Below are 21,441 nucleotides of genomic sequence, written 5' to 3'. Positions count from 1 at the left end.
CTCAGCCTTACAAACAGCTGGGATACAGGCATGTGGCACCAAGCCCAAAAGACTCTAGATTAAACATACCTTCTTTTAGCCTCAACACATTTACTAAGTCATATTTATCTGCTAAGAAATGGCCTTGGTCTGCCATATATAAGACTTACAACTAATCTGCAAACACCAAGATTTGGGAATGATAGTTATTTAATTGAACTTATAAAAATTAATGTGAGACTGAGACCTCTAAGAACAGTAATTGGAAATTAAAGACCCAGGAATACAGGTTAATGTCACATAATAGAGGAATATCACAAGGGATGCATTTGATAATTAGATTTATTTTTTTAAAAAATCTTAAGCACAACTTTAACTCAGTAGAATCTCACAGTAGAATTTTCAAGTATTTGATTTTTGGCTTACAATAATTAAATGTAAACTACTGCTTTCAATGCTCTTTTCAACATCATGCAACGATCACACTTGATTTAAGAACATTCATTTAATAATTTAAATTCTTCACAAGACATCGAAAACAACTTACTATTATATTGCAAACATGATCAAAATAAATCTTAGATTATGAAAAAAAGAACATGATCTCACCTCCTTCAGAGCCAAATATAGAGCAAAGTTATCAAAAAGATATTAACAGAATTGACCTATCAACTATAATAAGATACACAGAAAACTGTTTTTAACAGGGAAGATCCCTGAAAGGTTACAGTGTGAAAGGCACCTTAAAATTCTCACTTGAAAATTTTACAAAGGCTCATTAATGGTCCATTCAATTATTCAGAAGATTTGATTTTCTCAGAAAGCAGCTTCTAATAGCAGTTCTGGAATACTAGTTGTGACTTCCACTTGGAGAATGCTGTAACAACAACATAAAAGGAAAATATGTTATTAAACCTGAAGGCAAAACTCTGAATACTCCCACCTTTTAAATCTGCACTTCGACTATGTTCCCAGAATATTTATACATCCTGTCTACTGTAGAAAGATAAAACCTTCAGAACGCAGTGAGACTACTCTTTTTCGATATAGTGACCCCCACCCTCAAGATCAAACACACACACACAAGACTTACCGCTGCCTTCAAAGCTTGATCTAGATCCTCCAGTAAGTCTTTTTCATCCTCTAAGCCCACAGAGAGTCGAATCAGTGTGTCACTAATTCCAAGGATGTCTCTTTCATTCTTAGGCACCGATGCATGTGTCATGATTGCCCTGGAAGAAGAAGTGAACAAATGTTTGGTCACTGTGTGGTGCCAGCAATTTCTATCCTATAAATTGCAGCTGCTGTTACATTTTGTTTTGTTCCAAATATCAAATTTTTCATACCCCAATAATTTTTCACCAGCAGAAAAAATGAGAAATGTTGAAACTTATCTCTTCATGATTCTAAGTGAAAACCAATATGATTTTTATCCCGTTTATACCACTGGTAAGGTATACTCAATCCAGACACTGACAGTGCCTGTTAAACACACCCATGCAGGAGGGAGAGGCATATAGGCTCCAGCATGTAGATTTCAACCCTGCATGCATAAGGCTTTGGCCAGAAGTCACACAGCCCATGACCAACCTGTTATTTATAAAAGGCCTCTAGGACCAAGAGCCTGCCAGAATTAATTTCCTCTGGCTCACTGAATCAATCCAGGACTGGACCTTCTGAGACATATCAGGGAAAGACAGCCCAGGACCACTAGGAATAACCACTGAGCATTAGTAATTCAAGTATGTAACTCATGACATAGAGGCCTTGGAGGATATTCCAAATTATCTAGCAACTCATCACCATCATTAACGTGTATAAAGGTAAAGCACTGATTATGTGTCAAGCACTATAGTAAGAATTGGGAAACCAAGAAGATGAGATATAGTCTTTATCCTGATAACAAAGCAAAAGGTAAAGACTGTGCAAATTCAGAAAACCAAATAGTCTACTGAGAATGCCAAACAAGTAAAAGATTGTCAGAGTTTAGGGGAGGGAGAAATCTCCCTGGGCTGAGGCAAAACAGAGGAGAGGCTTATAGTATTACTTAGCACCAAGAGGTATATTGTAACCAACACTCCTTTCCCTGCTCATTTGTGCTCTGAGTAAATGGGTATCTTCTTTTATCACTCTAAAGAAATTTTTACACACAAACATTCTGCTTAATATGTTCTGTCCTGGCAGGCTCTTAATTCCTTAAGAGAGAGTGTACATATGGAAATAAAAACTTGGGTCTCAGAGACCAATAGGCTTGGGTATGAATCCTAGCCCCTCCACATACTGGCTATATGGCCGTGTTTGAGTTATCTGCCCTAAGTGCCTACTTCCTTATCTGAAGTAATAATAGGCAGCACCAATTGTGTGCTTACCACAAGGCACATACTCTTCCTGGGTGATGTGAGTACATTAATTCATTTTTTAACGGATAAGAATTGGATCTAACACCTCTCTTAAAGGTCTGTCATATGCATCAACTGAAGGAACAGACATAAAGATCCTACAAGCACCTGGAATGTAGTAGAAGCCTAATAAAAATAATTCACAGTAGTAGTTAACATTCTAGTTAACATTTTTGGAGTACTCAGTACGAACCAAGGTATTAACTCGGGGATTTTCCTCCATGTTCTTACGACAACTCTCACAGCTAGGTAAAGTGTTGTCCACATTTTACAACTGAGGAACTTGAGTTTAGAGAGGCTAAGTGACTGTTCCAAGGTCACAGAGATAATATGAGTTGTCGGGCTGAGAGCCTAAGCCAATACACACTGACTCCACTTCTTCTCTTTCTTACTACAAGGCTGCACGAGTCACAGCAGAGTTGGGAGACACAGGATGAAAGGTGACAGAACAGACAAGCCCTGACCTAACTCCACTCACCCACTAGCATCAGAATGACAGCCCACGCTGGAGTGTCTGAGGGTTGAGCAACTTTAAACAAAATCACTAAATAAATCAGGAGAGGTCTCTTTTCAAGAAGAGAGTCTTAAAGTAACATAAACTTCATTACTTGAAAGATAAGCCCCTTTCATGTGCTGAGTGTGCCCTCTTGTGCATCCAAACTTACTAGCAGGCATCTTCTGGCAAGACAAATGAGATACGAATTATTTCAAGTCATTATTGGGCATCAGCTACAAATATATGAACTTTGTGAGATTGCCTGACATGCATCCTACCCGTAAACTACTGTAAGAAGACAGAGATATGCCTGCATATAGAAATATGACGTTTCTCAACACAATGCTTCCTGGACAAGTTACTCCACAGATGTTTATGAAAATAAAAGCACATAAACTACCATGTGCACTTGGTAAACTGAAAGTTACTAGGTAATAATGTTGACTTACTCCGGTAATAATTATATGTTCCTCATGGCAGTATACAATAAAGGCACGACATAGCTCAGAAATGCATGGTGGGTAATCAATAAATGATAGTCATTAATTATTAATTTCATTTCATGGATAAACAATGAAGGCTTCTTGGTTAACTGGTAGAGCAGGTCTCAAATTCAGTCCCAGGCTCTTTTTACTCCCCCTCCCCGTTTCTGATGCAAAGTCAAGGGCGAAGTTGCTGACACATTCCTGTGTGGCATGCAAGTCAATTGACTAAACTTTTCCTTGTCTGTAAAATAAGCTATTGGCTTAAAATAAGCTATGATCTTAGGCTGCCTCCTCTTCCAATATCCACTGGTGCTTTGATAAAATCAGATGAATTGATTGAGTCAGAGAGTGAAGGGCTTGGAATACCAAGTCAGAGTTTGTATTTATATTGTAGACAATATGGAGCCATTAAAGATTTATCTCCTAGCCGGGCTCGGTGGCTCAGCCTGTAATCCTGCGCCTTTGGGAGGCTGAGGTGAGTGGATTGCCTGAGCCTGCGGGTTCGAGACCCGCCTGGGCAGCGAGATCTCATCTCTACAATAAATCAAAAATCAGCTGGGCGTAGTAGCGCATGCCTGTAATTCTGTCTACTCAGAAGGCTGAGGCGGAAGGATCGCTGGAGCCCAGCAGGTCGAGGCTGCGGTGGCAGGGAGCGGCCACTGCACTCCAGTCTGGGCGACAGAGTGAGACTCCAACTCAAAATAAAATAAAATAAAATAAAATAAAATAAAATAAAGGTTTATCTACAGATAACAGAAGACAAATGGATTTGACAATAGCTAGTAGGGCTCATCTCTGACAATCAAGGGTGTGGAAGAGTTTCATCAGAGCCATATTCTCTGCTTCCCAAGAAAAACAGTTTTTCCAGTCTCCAGTCTCCTCTCCAATGCCAAGTGGGATAGAACATGTGGCCTGGGGTCAGAGGTCAGAGGTCATAGAACACAATTTCTGTTGGAATCTCTTTCAGGCAGAACAGAGGAGGAAGCAACATTTGGAAGGACACAGCTCACTGATAAGGAGTTCACCATTCCATCCTATCAGGGTCTCCATCCTGACTGGGCTAGAGTCCATTCTGATTAGTTAGTGCCATGCTATTGTATGGCTTAAGTATCTTGAATTACCCCTGATTTTATTATGCTCCTTTTCCAAGCAATCATTAAAGTTGACATCACTTTAAAATACTGAAAAAAACAGGATTATACTTACGGAAGCTCAGCAAGACTTTCGAATCCTCCCAAGCTCTCAGCCAGAGTAAATAACTACAGCAAAAAAAACAACAACATGAATTTAGACTTCCTAGTAAAATAAAAATACTAAGATCTAAAGAAAAAATGATTTTAATAAAGCGGCCCTGGTATGGGATGTGGGGAAGATGGCGATTATGAATAAATTAAATATTAGGCAAGAAGGTCAATGGAAAAATGGGAATCAAGTCTATCACAATGATTTCAGCAACTAAACACATTATACTTAAACTTTTAAAACATAAAAGCTAATCAAAGTGAATCCCCGACATCTTCCTAATTTGGCCCCATACTTAAGGAATACTTTTTTTTTTTTTTTTTGAGTTGGAGTCTCACTCTGTTGCCCAGACTGGAGTGCAGTGGCCGCTCCCGGCCACCGCAGCCTCGACCTGCTGGGCTCCGGCGATCCTTCCACCTCAGCCTTCCCAGTAGCCGGAATTACAGGCGTGCGCTAACACGCCCGGCTGATTTTTTGATTTACTGTAGAGATGAGGTCTTGCTGCCCAGGCGGGTCTCGAATCTACGGGCTCGGGCAATCCACTCACCTCAGCCTCCCAAAGGCGCGGGATGACAGGCTGAGCCACCGAGCCCGGCGTTAAGGAATACTTAACATGGAGCTCAAAAATCTAGCTCTGTGGTTCCCATTTAAATAAAAAAATCTCTAAATGCCTACCAAGTTATATGCATTTACTTGTTAATATGTATCATTTATTAAGTACATCCATTTAACTCCCTACTGAAGTAGAAAAAAATAACCACTCACTTTTTGTATTTAGTGTTACAGTGTCATAGCATTTTACTATACAAATGTTCTAAACATTACTTTGACTAATGGGGCAGGTGTCTATTCGCTAGACCTGTAGTATTTAAGCTACTTGAGCTCAAGGTAAACCTGGCATATAGAGCTACACAGGCCTCTCGCTCAGGGCTCCCAAGAGCCTCCTGCCTTAGTGAAAATTAGACAAAGCCTCCCCCTCCCTCACCCCATGCAAATGCAGCCTGGAAAGCACAGAGTTTGGAAGGTCATTCATAGGACAGACTGCTGAACAGCCTTTGTGCAGCACACTAACTGCACACCACTTTGAAGCTGCACCTATCTTATCTGAAAAGGGTTCACTTTTAAATAAATTTGAAAAACAATACATTATATTATTCTGTACAATGCCAGGTGTGGTGGCTCACGCCTGTAATCCCAGCACTTTGGGAGGCTGAGGCAGAAGGATCAATTGAGGCCAGGAACTCAAGATCAACCTGGGCAACGTAGTGAGACCCTGCCTTCACAAAAAAAAATAAAAATTAGCCAGCCATAGTAGTATGTGCTTGCAGTACCAGCTACCCAGAGGCTGAGGCCAAAGGTGTGCTTGAGTTCAGGAGTTCGAAGTTATAGTGAGCTGTGACTGTACCACTGCACTTTAGTCTGGACAACTGAGTGAGACTCTAACTCTAAAAATGAAAAAAAAAAAAAAAAAGGACATTCTGTACCTTCCCAAATTGATTGAAGTATGTGGAGAGTTAAGCAAACGAACCTGCTTAGACGTTGCTACTGTGTCATTATTGTTTAAGTCACTTTCAACTCAGTATATTTTAAGATCAAAAGGTTTGCCAGTGCACTTTACTGGGTGGGGTGGAACTGCTGTAGGGAGGTCTCACATCCACAGTTCAAAACCTACTTGTAAAGTTTACCTTTAGGTTCTTGAGGAAAGTCTCAGCGTGCTGAAGAGTGCCCTTAATGTAAAAGGAGATCATCCCCGTGCAGCCTGTGCACTGACGCTTTGCCAACTCATGCTGCGGATGAGAGGGCAGCCCTGCAATTGCAAGTTTGATGAAAGTCTTATTAAAGAGCCAAGCGTGTAATTTAAGAAGAAAGAAACCTCACCATCCACGTAAGGAAACTGCAAGTAAACCTAATAATGACTCTTATGTCATGCCCACGTCCGACTACTTGCTTGGGCCCTGTCTGGCTCTCCAGCTTCAACCAGCTTTTCTTTTTACCCTCTCTGGCTTTCCCTACATCAGCACCACTGCATTCCCTTTCATCTCAGGACCTTTGCACATTCTGCCCCTTTAACCTGAACTCCCCTGCTAATTCTGTTCTTCTGTAACTTCTTGCTGAATATTTGTCTTATCTGCCAGACTAGCTTCCTGAGGGCAAACCCATTTCTTTTGTTAATAATTGAATCCCAGTTCCTAGGCAAAGCCTGGCCCATAGTTGGCAATTAATGAAGATTTGTTGAATAAATCTGAAATCCTTTGAGCCCTTTTAATGAATGATGCCCATTTTTCAGGGCAATGTTTAAAACTCTCCTCCCTCCCTCCATACACACCAATTAACAGCTCTTACCTAGAGTACATATAAGGACATTTAATCTCATATGTATTTCTGCCTTTGTTTATCTAAACTTCTTGCAGATAGGGGCCAGTCTTAATTCTCCTCTATACCCAAGTCTACATGGCAAGATAGCTCAAAAAGATCTTAAAAAAACACTATTTACTTAAGACCATCAGGGTTTAAAAGGTTGGTAAAAGAAATTCAAAGAGTCACATGTAAATCTGTTCACTCCACAGGAGCATTTCTAGATGCTAGATGCTGGGAGAGGAGAAGGAATTAAAAAAAGGAAGTAAGAGAGTCTCAAGGAGATTTTGGCACAGAAATCTTAAATTCCAACTGGGAGAAACCTCTATCAGATTAAAGTTAGTCTGATAGCAGACTAACAAGATAATAAGCAAATCATCGGAAAGTACAATCTCGCAATCTTTGTTTTTTGTTTTTTTTTTGAGTTGGAGTCTCACTCCGTCGCCTAGACTGGAGTACAGTGGCTGCTCCCGGCCACCGCAGCCTCGACCTGCTGGACTCCAGCAATCCTTCCGCCTCAGCCTTCCAAGCAGCTGGAACTACAGGTGTGCGCTACCACGCCCGGCTAATTTTTTGATTTATTGTAGAGATGAGGTCTCACCAAGTTGCCCAAGCGGGTCTCGAGCCCGCGGGCTCAGGCAATCCACTCACCTCAGCCTCCCAAGGCATGGGATTACAGGCTGAGACACCGAGCCCGACTGATCTTTGAATAAGAATACACAAGCTTTCAAACTAAAGACCATCACAAGAACTTCTAACGTATAAAACTAATTTCCTAATATCTAAGCATCCACTAGACGATAGGCAACACAAGGACAGAGACTACATCTGTATGCTTTCCACCAGATCTATGACAGAGCCTGATACATGGTTGTGTTCAATAATAAATGAACAACATAAGAATATATGAACGCATCTAACTTACAAATAAACGTTACATAAACAAGATGCTCAGGGTCACTATTAAAATAGTAGTATAAGCATATATCTGCTAGAATCAGATTTACATACCAGGATAAATAACCTTTTCTACCCAAGGATTAGATTCTAGGAATTGGGCAACTGCCATTCCATTTTTGAAATGCTTTTCCATTCGGACTTGTAGAGTCTTCAGACCTCGATTGCAGAGGAAGCAGTCAAGAGGAGATGGAACTGCTCCAAGAGCTGCAAAATGAACACATATTAGGTCAGTTTGAAGGCTGGGTGGGAACCCAGAAGATTCTCTGGCCTCTCTTTCTCATTATAGTGACTCTGAGAAGCTAGCTACAAAGTTCAATGTTTGAGTTTTAGGGGAGAAATTAATATATCAAATCAGAAGCATGAGAATGAACCATAAAATATGCTTTAAAAATTTGCTTTAAAATGAAGGGAAATGAGTATTCTGAAAAGCTAAGTAAAAACACAATGAAGTGAACTTTTCAAACATGAAAATAAACTGTCCTCTCTATGACTTTAACAGAAGGACATACTGCCCACAGTCTACCCTTGTATTTCTTTGAAAAATTATTACAACATACATTGGAAAATAGCAGTTCAACTTTTGTTATTACTGAATATTCTATCAACATCCTATTTAGCCTTTGTCTAAAGCAGTCAATGATTCCAAATGCCTCCATGGATACACACCTCGTTCCTACTTTTCATAAATGACAGGATGTCTATCAAGGAATAAGTTTTGATTTCCCACTTCAGTGCCTCCTTTCATTACTTTAATACCTTATTTCCTACAAGGGCATTTTTATTCCTAATTGTGTTTGCATCTTATCTGTCAGACTGCAATGGTTAAATTCTTATCCATACACGAGATAAACTAAACAATATAAACAGGAAATGATGATTGACACCTACTGAAAAATTGAAGTCTATACCTTAAGTGCTATTACAATTAACCATCATTCTGATATAAAGGGTATAATATATGAAAGTTCTCATTTCACATTTTGTTTAAAAAATAAAAAATCCATTATGTTTTAAAACTAAATATCATTTGGCCTTTACCAAATTATGATTAAAATTAACATGCATACAAAAATAACAAGACTCATTTCTTGCATCATATTGTAAAGCCTTGCTTTCTATGACTGTAATATTTTTATAAATCAATTTTTTTCTACTTTTCTCTAAAACTCAGAATTTTCTCTCTATTGCTCATTTCTTCATAAATTATTAGAATGCTATCACTGCGCATCATTTAGTAGAAATATAAATATCAAATGTAGCACTGAGAGCATAAAAGGGAACCTGGACTTTTTTTAATACTTACAATTTTGCAAGAAACGAAGCTTATTATGAAGACTTTCAGAATTAACAGATACTAAACCCATTACAACATCACTGTGGCCTAAGATAAAACAAAAACATTTCAATTAAAAACAATTTATGTTTAATCTCCATTTCATAATTCTCAAAATGTGACTTTCACTTGAAAAAAATTCTCAGAGAAAAAGCTCCATAAAGTAAACTTAAGTAGTTTATTCAATACAATAGCAGCAAAAGCTATACCTAAAACAATAAAATAAAAATAATATGATCCTAACCCTTAACTGTACCCCACAACTTCACAATAAAATAAATAAATAAATAAAATTAAAAAAAATAATAATATGAAAACTAAGTATTTTTAAAGATGTCACCAGGATAATAGCACAAGTTTTTATAGTATATTTTAATCTTCTCCTAAATCACGAGCATAATTTTGTCTACTATAAATGTAATCTTATATTTAATCAAAGTATCATGTTTTTTACTTTCTACATGAGTCACAAAAAAAAAAAAACCTACGAAGTCGTAGAAGGGGATTGTGCTATTTTCACCAATCTTAGGATAAGAACATTCAAAGTGTAGACTGTACACATCTTACCGTTCATGTATTTCGTTGCAGAATGCATACAAATATCAGCTCCCAGAGCTAAAGGTCTCTGAAAGAAACAAAAACTTATTTTGAAGGAGAAATCAGGTGAAAATATGCTTTGTTATCCACCTATTTGCAATTATAAACTTCATTCTCATTCTAATCAATACTAACATTGTTAAGATTACGTACATCTTAAAATTTTTCAGGATCTCTGGTATTATCTTCCCCTTGACACACTTCTACCGAATAAAAATATGAAGCATTGGACCCAGCAATTCAATCCAAAGGCACCAGTTTCATAGAATAGCAGACAGACCCAAGTCAAGAGGTATCCTGGAGCTGTTTCTTTATAGCAGTTGCTAACTGGCCCCTAAATTTATTATCGACAGCAGGGAGACTGGTATTTTACGTCTCATTAAACACATAAAGTAGTTGACATAAACATTCAGCAATTTTTATGTCAAGGATGTATATGTTAATATGCTTAGATTTTTAATCATTAAAACCTCATGATATATTCTGTGATTATTCATAATCTTGACTCTTAGTTACTCTTTATTATACAGTCAGCCCTCCATGTCTATGGGTTCTGCATTTCTGGATTCAACCAACTACAGGTAGAAAATATTTGGGGGTAATAAATGAATGGCTGCATTTGTACTGAATATGTATCATGTGGTATTTGTCTTTCTGTGTCTGGCTTATTTCACTAGATAGAATATCTTCCAGGTTGATTCCTTCATTTTAAAAGGTCTTTGTTTACAGTGAGAATTAAAGTTATAATCGACTTTCCAGTTAACAATACAGTATCAACATCTTTCCATTCACATTTTCTTTCTTTTTTTTCAAATTTTAAGAATCAAAATATATTTTATCTTAATAAAACAACTACAGTCAGCTGAAGATCAGCCTGAGTTAAAATAAAATGAGGAATAGAGAGCAAAAAACATGTGTGAATATTTACTAAAATATCATGACCAGTTACAAAAAACAAGAACTGTTGTAGCAATGTATATTTTTCATATATACTATTAATTTTCTTATTTTTTTTCTTATTATTTTTCATTAAGTGATTTAGGTAGTTAATTTCACTTTTTGTGCTCCAGATTATTTAGAAAGGATTGTAACCTGAACTAAAAGAGAAACTAACACTGAAATATAACAGTATCCAAACTGCTTAAGATATTGTGTTTCTTTTGCGGAAGGAGAACACAAATAACTTTTGTGAAGCATCTTTTTTTTTCTTTTTTTCTTGTAATTCAGTGCATTTTTTAATTTTTAATTTTAAAGATGTGGGTACAATTCAGGATTAGGTATACAAGTGGTCATTGTACAGGTTACAGTTTGGGCCTCCGTATTTTCTTTAACATAGAGGGTGTGTGTGTGTGTGTGTGTGTGTGTGTGTGTGTTTGCTTTGATCTCAGTAGCATTTTGTAGTCTTTGGAAGATATCAGTGTAGGTGGCTATGGACCTTTTCATTTAGGCTCCATATTTTCTTTAACATAGAGGGGTGTGTGTGTGTGTGTGTGTGTGTGTGTGTGTGTGTGTGTGTGTGTTTGCTTTGATCTCAGTAGCATTTTGTAGTCTTTGGAAGATATCAGTGTAGGTGGCTATGGACCTTTTCATTTAGGCTGTTTCAAAAATATGGCATTTTAAAGAAAGGAATTACCCAAAGCACTCTCTGCATCTGTTTGCTCATGTCTAGAGATATGGGGTCAAAGAAGACAAGGTCTAAAGTCTCTTTTAATGCTAACATTCTGTAAACTCTATGGCTAAAAGAGAAGGAAAAATAAAAAACCAATCACTAATATCTGTTGATCTCATTATGTGCCAAGAACCATGCTAAGTACTTTACATAATCCAGGAATGCATTGTACAAAATACTTTGCCTAATTCAATAAAGTCAGTGCCTTTATGGCTCTTATTGTACAGATGAGATAAAGGGACTCAGAAGAATGAAGACGACCCTTCAGATTAAAAACTGGTAGAGTCAAGACTCACACCTAAAATGCCTGACTACTCCAGAGGTACTACTCTGAAACTTTGTGCTGATATGTCCACTTTCCTCTTGTGAGACTTACAGGAACTCCAGAAGACCAACAATGGCAGGGTCTTCTTTGTGAGAGTAAGACAATGAGAGAAATTTTTAAGGAAATTTGCTTTATAAAACCAATACATATAGCTGCCAAGAAGTGATGTGATTCTGATTAATTCAACTGGAATGAATCCAAATTGAAATGAAGCAAAGCACAATACTTGGCATGAGGAATGTGATACAGGCTGCAAAAGGTAGAAAAACTGGACCTGTTTTAATGACAGCAGTAGGAAAAAGAGGGCTAGGCCTGATGAGTAGCCTGGGCAGGGTCAGGCTACAAAATCATGCCACCTTTTTGGGAATATCCAGGACTCACCGTGACTCAGCTAAAGCCATCCTATGCTGTGTTAACTGGCCTAATGAAGTGGCATGTGGGTTTAGGAAATGGGATAAAGAATCCTACACTGAACACACCGGGGACAAATAGATGATGCCAAGGATTTTCACCTGGAAACAGATTGCTTTACCTGATACAAGCAGCAGCCAAAGATATCTCGTGAACCAAAGGTAGACGGCCCAGAAAGCTAACTGAGTACAATATGGCCAGGAGACATATTTCAGGAAAGAAAAATAAACCCTGGTAGCGCCTTCAAATAAAATGGAGGAGTTCAGAAACTGGAGAATAAAGATGAACTACAGGGAAGTGTATTTAAAAGAATGACAAGGTACAACAGAAAGCAAAGAGCAAGGAAACAGTACCTCCTAACAAGGAAAGGAAATGGAGTTAGATCACTCAGAGGAAAGAAAGGCAGAACACGAGGGGAAAAGGCAGACAATACGTCAATTTTAGAGAGCTCCCATGATGTCTCACTAAAAAATGCAAAACAGAAAAGAGGAAGAACCTGGAAAAAAGACTGAGAAAAAAGGAAAGAATGGAGGATGTATAGAAGGGTTGGGCTGGGGAGGAAACAAATATAGACAGGTAGGAAAACAGTTTAAGGGGAGCAACTATGGTCTCAGTGTGTCCCCCAGAATCCATATGTTGAAATCTAATCATCAATGTAATGCTGTTGGGAGGCAAACCTTTGGAAGATGATTAGGGCACACCCCCTCATGAGTGGGATTAGGGTCCTTATAAAAGAGGCTCCCACAGGATTGGCAGTAGTGGGAATCTGCTGGGGGAAGGGAGGGCACACCTCATCAACAAGGGCACCTGCATAATGAAAACTTGTGTACCTAACCCTGAATTGTACCCCACATCTTTAAAATAAAAAATTAAAAAAAAAAGAAAAAGAGGTTCCAGAGAGCTACCTTGCCTCTTCCACCATGTGAGGACACCGCAAGAAGACATGATGGGTAAACCAGAAGCAGGCCCTCACCAGACAACGAATCTGCTGACACCATGCTCTGGGACTTCCCGGCCTCCAAAACTGAGAAATAAATTTCTGTTTTTAAGCCACTCAGTGTATTGTACTTTGTTACAGCAGCCCAAGTAGAGTAAGAGCCCTATAAATACAGCTACAATATAAAACAGATGAAGTAGAAATTCATAATGCAAAAGTTAAAGATACAGATAAGTCTATGAGGTGCCGAGGAAAGAAAAACCAGAAAGAATAGAAATGGAGAAGTAACAATATGTACTGAAATATCATTGAGTATATAGCTTTTTCTTAAAATATATATAAATATATATGGTGTAACTAAATATGCCTAATCTGTAACCAACATATACACATTGAACTCCCTACTATGTATAAGGCATTGGCAGGTACAATCATATAACAAGGCCAGGTCTTCAGAGAGTTTACACATCCTAAAAGAACTGGGAAGCATTAATCAAGACTGCATTTAAAAACCACACCAGATATTAATGTAGGTTTAAGTCATTAACTAATGGTATAAAAGGTCCAAATTTAATTGTTTGCCTAATAAATAAATATGACTAGATTTCATAAGTTTGATCTTGATTTTAGAGTACAGATTTCTAATTACGGACATGTGTGGTGTACTAATCATGACAAAAAAAGCTATTTTCATTTACCTGGAAATATGCTGACATAAAAGTGTTGTCCACGACCAAAATGATGTCTCCATGCTTATGAACAGCCTGTGCACAGGCTTCAATGTCAATTATCTTCAATTTCGGATTTGTGGGGGTTTCAATCCAAACAAGCTAAAATCATTCAGTCAATAGCCATAGTTTGTAAAAATATACTTCACAAACATACATCTCATACATTGTAACAATCTGGAAGACTATATTACATAATGGAAATGCATGGACAATGAAGATGGAAGGTTCATATCTGAATCCTAGCCTTGTCTACAAATTTCTGAGAGGGCAAATAGCTAAGTAACTTATCCTCTTCAGCTGTATAATGGTAATTATTTTTTTTTTTGAGTTGGAGTCTCATTCTGTTGCCCAGGCTAGAATACAGTGGCATGCTTGTGACCACCCCAGTGCCAACCTGCTGGGCTTCGACAATCCTGCCACCTCAATCTTCCAAGAAGCTGGAACTACAGGTGTGTGCTACCACACCTGGCTAATTTTTTTGATTTATCGTAGAGATGAGGTCTCACCATGTTGCCCAGGTTGGTCTCGAACCTGCAGACTCAGGCAATCCTCTCGCCTCAGCCTCCCAAAGTGCTGGGATTAAAGGCTTGAGCAACTGCCTCTGGTCAGTAATATTTATTTTATGGAGCTGTTGTAAGAATCAAATGAGATAATATGCATATAAGCAAAACAAATGCTCATTAATTACTGTTAATTATTTTTCTTAAAAAAGAGAATACATTTCAAAAACAGCTCAGTGTACGGAAATTTTTTTTCTCAAAGATAAATAACATAGATCATATAAGAATGCATCCTAAAATTTTCATTGAAGAGAATTATCCTTATGATGCCAAAAATATCTTTAATGTGACTTTAGATAATACCAGATGCACTCGAAACCATAAAATAAGTACTTAGGGCTTGAAGAAGAACACAGGCTTTTGAATGAAGGAGAAAAGTGACATACACAACAAAAATCCTGGTTACAGCTCACTTTAAAGAGACAGCAGAGTTGTTTTTCTTTTTGAGAAACTTGCCCATGGCAGGTCTTTCTGCCATGAATCTTTCTTTTTCCTTCCTTTCTTCTCACTAATAAACTGTTTTAAAACTTAAAAAAATAAAAATAAAAAAAGACAGCATAATATTTATTTGTATATCTTGAAACCTGCCACAGTTGAGGTACAGGGCAGATGTTTGATAGTTACTGAAAAGACCAAAGAGGAAAATTCTGTGTTGAACAAGATGCCGCTATATTGAATTACATTATCTATAGCTCTCGTTTTCAAAAAACTAATGATTCTCTTTTTACTACCGATTATTTAAATGGGTAAGACTTAATATTTTTCCCACTCTAGAGTTTGCTATGGAAAACTAAAGTGGTTAAAATAATGTATATTCTACAAAAACCTTAAATGATTTAAAGAGTTTATAAAAATTATTCCTTATAAGAATCGATTATTCCCGACAGTCAAAAAAATTTAACATAAAAATAAATAAAAATACACAATGCAAGTTTTACATGGACGTAAAAATTCTACTTCAAGTGACAAGACTTATATTTTAGGGGGGAGAAATGTATTAATTAAAGTTGTAAAGAGCCACTATACAAAGTTCTGTTGACAAGACTTCATATACTCGAAATCTGCTTTCCTCCCTTAGAAAGACTCAGACCAGCTATTTTAATGAGTCTTTTCTTCCAAGTAAAATACAAAAACAAGTCCCTTTGAAAACAAACCTTAATCATCAAAAGCTCGCCCATGTGTTAATCAGCAAAGAAATAATTTGTACATGAAAAGATGTTCACTTTTTAGCATTCACTGCAGCATAATCTTGGATACAATTCTAATCTCTTAATCATCAGCAAAAAGTTGAAAAAGACTGACTTATAAAAGATACTAGTCCTTCTTTACCCATACAGAATTTAAATAAGTTCCCAAGAAAGAATATCACATATGCCATTCACTCAGGCACAAAACACCTTCCGGTGGTATACAAATTTCCCAGGATGGAGGCTAAAGATTGTTTGTGGTCCATTCTCTACTTCCAACTATTATTTATGGCAGTATCCCTTAAACTCTAAGGCTTAGAGCACTGAAAAGGCACCGTGCTTAGAGTTTGGGGTTTTGACAAGCTTTCTTTTCCATAATCCAAACTCTGTGATGATTTCTGTTGCCAATATTAGCTTAGTAGTACAGTTAAGAGTTGTGTGCTCCTGCATAAATTTTTTTTTAACAATTACTATGCATCCAGGTACTATACTAAGCATTTCCTATGTATTATCTCATGTAATTCTCACGGTTGCCTTTCTATTAAACAGGTACAATTATTCCCATTTTACAAATAAAGAAACTGAGACTTTGGCTAAGTAAATGGTCTGAGATGACACACCAAATATGATATAGGATTAGACTCTGAACTCCACTCCAGAGTTCATGTAACCAACCATTACGCTATAATAGCTGGAAGGCGCCAGCACCTATCTTAATCTTGTTGCTGTTTACAATGGCTTCTAATAAAATTTGTTATTTGAATTTAAATTATATCCTCTACTAAACAGAAATGATGAAAACAAAACACCAGAGGGAAAGCAGACAAAACTGAAAACTAGCTGAGTTACCTTGGTTGCTGGTGTAATTGCTGCCTCTAGCAATTTGGATTTGGAACAATCAACAAAAGATATCTTTAATCCAATTTTAGATGCCACCTCTCTGAAGTACCTGTTTGTACCTGAGGGAGAAGAGAATCAGATAAAACGAAAAGAACACTGTATTAAGAAACGTTCATTCCTTATAAACACGTAAAAAATACAAAGAACTCTCAGTCACCAATAAAAATGTAATCAAAAGCAACTCTAGTTTGGTTAAATTGCTTGGCTATCCAATATAGTAAAGAATAATAAGGCTTGGACTTTAGACTAAAGGTTTAAAGGTCAAATAAAAGAAACTTGAAACCCAAAACAAGTGGCATGATGCAGAAAATATTTCTCAAAACACCTAATCTCTACTCTTCAAGCATGAAATGGCAAGCTCCCTGAAACATCAATATCTTTTATTTATTGTTTAATTTTATCAAGTCAGGGTCTCACTCTGTCTCCCAAGCTGGAGTGCAGTGATATAATAATCATGGCTCACTGCAGCCTCAAACTCCTAGGCTCAAGTGTTCCCCTACCTTAGCCCAAGTAGCTGGGGCTACAGGCGTGCACCACCATATCTTGCTATTTTAAAAATGTTTTTGTAGAGAAAAGGTCTGGTTTTGTTGCCCAGGCTGGTCTTGAACTACTGAGCTCAAGTAATCCTCCTATCTCGGCCTCCCAAAGTGCTGAGATTACAAGCACCCTCTCTAAACATTATCTTCTTTAGAGTTGAATATGCCAGAAAGTTGATCAACTCCTGGATCCTCATTCCACAGCTTAAATACAATTATTTACTAACCAATAATACTGGCAACATTGTTAATATGATGCAAGGTTCACTTTATCTTTGAATTACCAGCTGAACAATATAAATGAGAGGAGTCACCTACCTCCATACACATCATCCATACAAATAATTTGGTCTCCTGCTTTTAAAAGATGGCTAATAGTAACAGTGGCTGCTAAACCTGAAGCAAAAGCCATACCTAAAAAAAAACCAAAAAACAAGTTAGAGTAAGCCAACATGTTAGACCTATAGGTTAAAAAATACCTACAGTATTTAGTTGCATTAATTTATGTCTCTTTCTTTGCTGATAGAAGGATAGCCATCACTGCTAAGTCATCAGAGGTCCCTGATTAATAACATTACAAAAATCCCCCCTTTCATTTCAAGAATAAAATATCTTTTTCTTTGAGTCAGAGTCTCACTCTGTCGCCCAGGTTGGAGTGCAGTGGCATGCTCATGGCCATCACAGCCTCGACTTGCTGGACTCAGGCGATCCTTCCGCCTCAGCCTTCCAAGTAGCTGGAACTACAGGCATATGCCACCATGCCCAGCTTTTTTGATTTACTGTAGAGATGAGGGTTCACCAAGTTGCCCAGGCTGGTCTTGAACTCGGGGGCTCAAGCAATCTTCTCACCTCTACCTCCCAAAGTGCTGGGATTATAGACATGAGCCACTATGCCTGGCCCATAAAATACCTTTAAAATAAAAAATATGTAATATGGCAGATATTTTTGTGTTACACCAATTCTGCCTTGGTTATAACATTTCTCTGAAACACTTCAAGGAAATAACTCTTTACAAAAATTTGAGATAAAAGGCCTATTACCAATTAAATTACAATTTAAAAATATCAAACTAAAGAAATGTCAAACATGAAGAACAGAGCAAAGATATGATTCACTAATTATATGGATATGTAATTCTGTAACTATTTTAACAAAACTCACACTCAGACCTGAGATTTGTCTGATAAATTTACCTGATGGATATATAAGACTCCTATTTCCTACTCTTCTGCTCTTATTTAGTAACATTTATATATATTAAAAAAAAAGATGATTTAACATCAATCTACTCCCTTCATGAAAAAAAAGTTCTCTGAGAGTACGTTATCACAGTCACTGACCTTGGTGCTAGTCTCAGGCACAAAGTAACAGTTGAATAAACCAGAGTACAAGAAAGTTTATGTTATCATAGATAGTGTTATTAAACTTAGTTAATTCTTTCCTATTTACACTGAGAGCTTTGGATGAATCATGTATTATTCACATGAATACTAAATTGTAAATGCTAGCATTTTGCTTCTATTCATATTCATTTCTACCTGATAGTTACACATAGGAATATTATACCAACTGAAGGACCTTAGGCAAATAATTCAAAGTCCCAATAAGTTCTGAACTAGTGGATCCTTATTCATTTCCAGTTTTACATTCTGTGCCTTTGTGATTTTCTCTATACACTTAAAAATGGATTCTAGCCTGTGAAATGGAGATTACTTACTGTACTTAGCCCCATCCAGGGCCGCCACTGCTTTTTCCAAGCAATTCCTAGTGGGATTTCCGGAACGGCTATATTCAAAACCCTGAAGAAAAGAAATCAGAGTTTATTCTAAGAGATTTAAGTTTGCTATCAGAGTCCCAACGTAGACATCTCCGCCATTATGAATTCATCTTATAGTCGTGATCTGTCTTGCCATTAGGCAGAAGCATGACAGTGCAGTGGCTATGGTGGAGAGACCCCGAAGTCACAAAATGCAGTCAGAATTTCGTATCTGCCACTTGTCCACTGCATGCCAATGGGCAAATCACTCAACACCTCCAGAGTTGATCTCAATTATCTGTAAAATGGGAATAAAATACAGGTTTCTAGTTCATAAAATTGTGAGGATAAAATGAGATAACGTATAAGTTCACTGCCTGCTTCCTGGCACATGCTAATCACCACTTATTTTTATTAGTAGTATTTAGACTCACCTTTACCCATTAATCTGAAAGCATTAGAAAAAGGGAATTGCATGAACCAAGAGAATAAACCTAATTCTAACTTGTATTTCATTTTCTAAGAAATAAGTGATACAAGTTCTATTTGGCATAAAACAGGAAGCTATGAACAGATTCAACAAATGCTCAGAGTTCAGATCTTGATTTTAAAAGTGACTCAAAAAATAGGGAGTAATTCCTGGCAAAGTAGCCTCACACAATACTTTTAAAACATTTGCATTATGCCCCTTTTACACATATGATACCATACTAGCTATGTTCATTCTGTCATTTTATTTAATCCTCATGTCCTCCTTAGAGGAAAGTGAAGCCATTTGTTATGGTCCCAAAGGAGTGTCCAAGCCAGAAATCAAACCTAGGATTTAAACACTGATGAAAGTTCTTTAATTTTCTCCCCCTGCCTCATATAGCACATAACAAAACACAACCACTCTTTACACCTTTGTTTCTGATTCAGAAGCTTCCGGTATTAATAACAATAATTTTTAAAGTTTTGCTATGTTTCCTGGTTTTTGACAAACTGAGCAACCATGTTTCATAGGGCTCCAGATATCTTTACCACTCCCTACCATCACCTACCATTACCTCCTTACCATGACCTTCAACTGTACCTGCCCAGAAAAGCATGCTTCGATTCATGTGGCTCCTGCTATGAAAAGGTACCCCATGTTTCTATAAATATTCATTGAATATATTTAACTTTGGGGTAGGGGAAAGTATATTTCAGTGACAAGTTGCCTCACCTATTCAGTGGCTTTCCAAATCGAATTGGAGAATCAGATGTTTCTCATACAGCTCTTCAAATTCCCTTTAGGGGTCTTAACTGATTTTTTAAAAAGATGTTAAGCAGACTTGAGGACTTAACCATCTCTGCTGGCTTTCTGAAAACATTTCATTTCACTTGAGCAGCCACACATTCACTCAACCTGACACCAGATCAAACTGCATGCCTGGGAAAGGCTGTGTGTACATTCTGATCCCAAAGTATAGTAGCTAAAAGCATTCTAATTCAGTCATAGAAATGCTCTTAAAACTCTATCTCACAAAACAAAGAGCTAAGTCTATAAGAATGTTCCTCAACTTAGATAAGACATTGAAATTGTTTTCAAAACATAATCAAGGTTTTGGACCTACAAAGCTTATTTAACTAACTCCTTATAACCTTAGCAATTTTTAAATTCTCCAAGATGCATCAAGTATGCCACCAAAAACCTATATGATTAACAAAGAGGGCTTTCTCATAGACTTTATAGGCCATTTATGTATGAGTCTGGGTCAGTTCCTTGTCTATAAAAAGTATAATACCTGTCCTGCCCTCTGACCTGATTGTTGTGAGGACTAAATGGAAATAGTATAAATGTGAGCATCATGAAAAACCACGCTGAGTAATTATTATGTACCATATGGTTTCACAGTCATCTCAACAACTAATGTGGCAGGTACTTTTATTATTCCCATTCATACAGGATTAACTTGAGGCTTGGATGGGTTAACTCACTTGCCCAAAGTCTCCCAGCTCAGAAGAGCTGGTGTCCGAGTCCAAAGTCTAGCCTTTGACTGTGCAGGTTGTGCTTCTAATCACTGAACAACGCTGCCTAAATGATGCAATGAGTTAAGTTATTACTAGCATTGTTGGAGCACAGCACATCGCAGCCTCGTGCCTGAGTGCATGTAGTTCCAGCGCAGGCTGATTAACGAACGTCCTTAAATCCCAGCCCTCTCACCAGAAAATGGGAATTCAGTTCAGACTAGGGTTGTTGCTAGGACTTGATGAAACAGCACAGGTAACGCACCTAACAGGTACTCAGTAACTACTGGGAATGCTTTGATTCCAGACAAGTTGTCAATCAGACCTTTAGCTTTTTTTTTTTTTTTTTTTTTTTTAAGCTGACGCCTTGCTCTCTCAAAATTTTGCGGCTAAAGACAATTCTCACAAGTTAGGACCCTCAGTTTTGAGTCGCAGATCTGCCAAAATTCACACGAACTTCGGCCCCGATCTGTACCGCAAGCTGGGCGAACAGCTCCCGCCGGCCCCGCTTATCAAAAGGAGCGGGACCCCGAACCCCCGGGGCAAAGCTCCCCTCAGGAACCGCGGCGCAGAACTCCCCTCGCGGCCCGCAG

The 21,441-nt window shown here is 37.7% G+C and overlaps 1 protein-coding gene across 1 annotated transcript in view; it reads right to left on the bottom strand.

Moving 5' to 3' along the window:
- Positions 1–303: 303 nt before the first annotated feature.
- The window catches only part of CTH (cystathionine gamma-lyase), a 21,452-nt gene continuing 314 nt past the window's right edge, over positions 304–21,441 (bottom strand). The window contains exons 2-12 of the mRNA XM_021707372.1: positions 18,821–18,902; positions 17,421–17,516; positions 16,516–16,625; positions 13,887–14,018; positions 9,817–9,874; positions 9,220–9,297; positions 7,968–8,120; positions 6,287–6,408; positions 4,566–4,618; positions 1,073–1,211; positions 304–856 (exon numbers count right to left, since the gene is read on the bottom strand). Of these exons, the coding sequence (XP_021563047.1) occupies positions 830–856; positions 1,073–1,211; positions 4,566–4,618; positions 6,287–6,408; positions 7,968–8,120; positions 9,220–9,297; positions 9,817–9,874; positions 13,887–14,018; positions 16,516–16,625; positions 17,421–17,516; positions 18,821–18,902 (1,050 nt within the window). The 3' untranslated portion in view covers positions 304–829. The remainder of the gene's footprint in view (positions 857–1,072; positions 1,212–4,565; positions 4,619–6,286; positions 6,409–7,967; positions 8,121–9,219; positions 9,298–9,816; positions 9,875–13,886; positions 14,019–16,515; positions 16,626–17,420; positions 17,517–18,820; positions 18,903–21,441) is intronic.

This window comes from Carlito syrichta, unplaced genomic scaffold, assembly GCF_000164805.1.
Source record: "Carlito syrichta isolate Samal-C Ts95f unplaced genomic scaffold, Tarsius_syrichta-2.0.1 Scaffold316859, whole genome shotgun sequence".
Lineage (NCBI taxonomy): Eukaryota > Metazoa > Chordata > Mammalia > Primates > Tarsiidae > Carlito > Carlito syrichta.
This window is presented reverse-complemented; position numbering and strand designations above follow the sequence as displayed.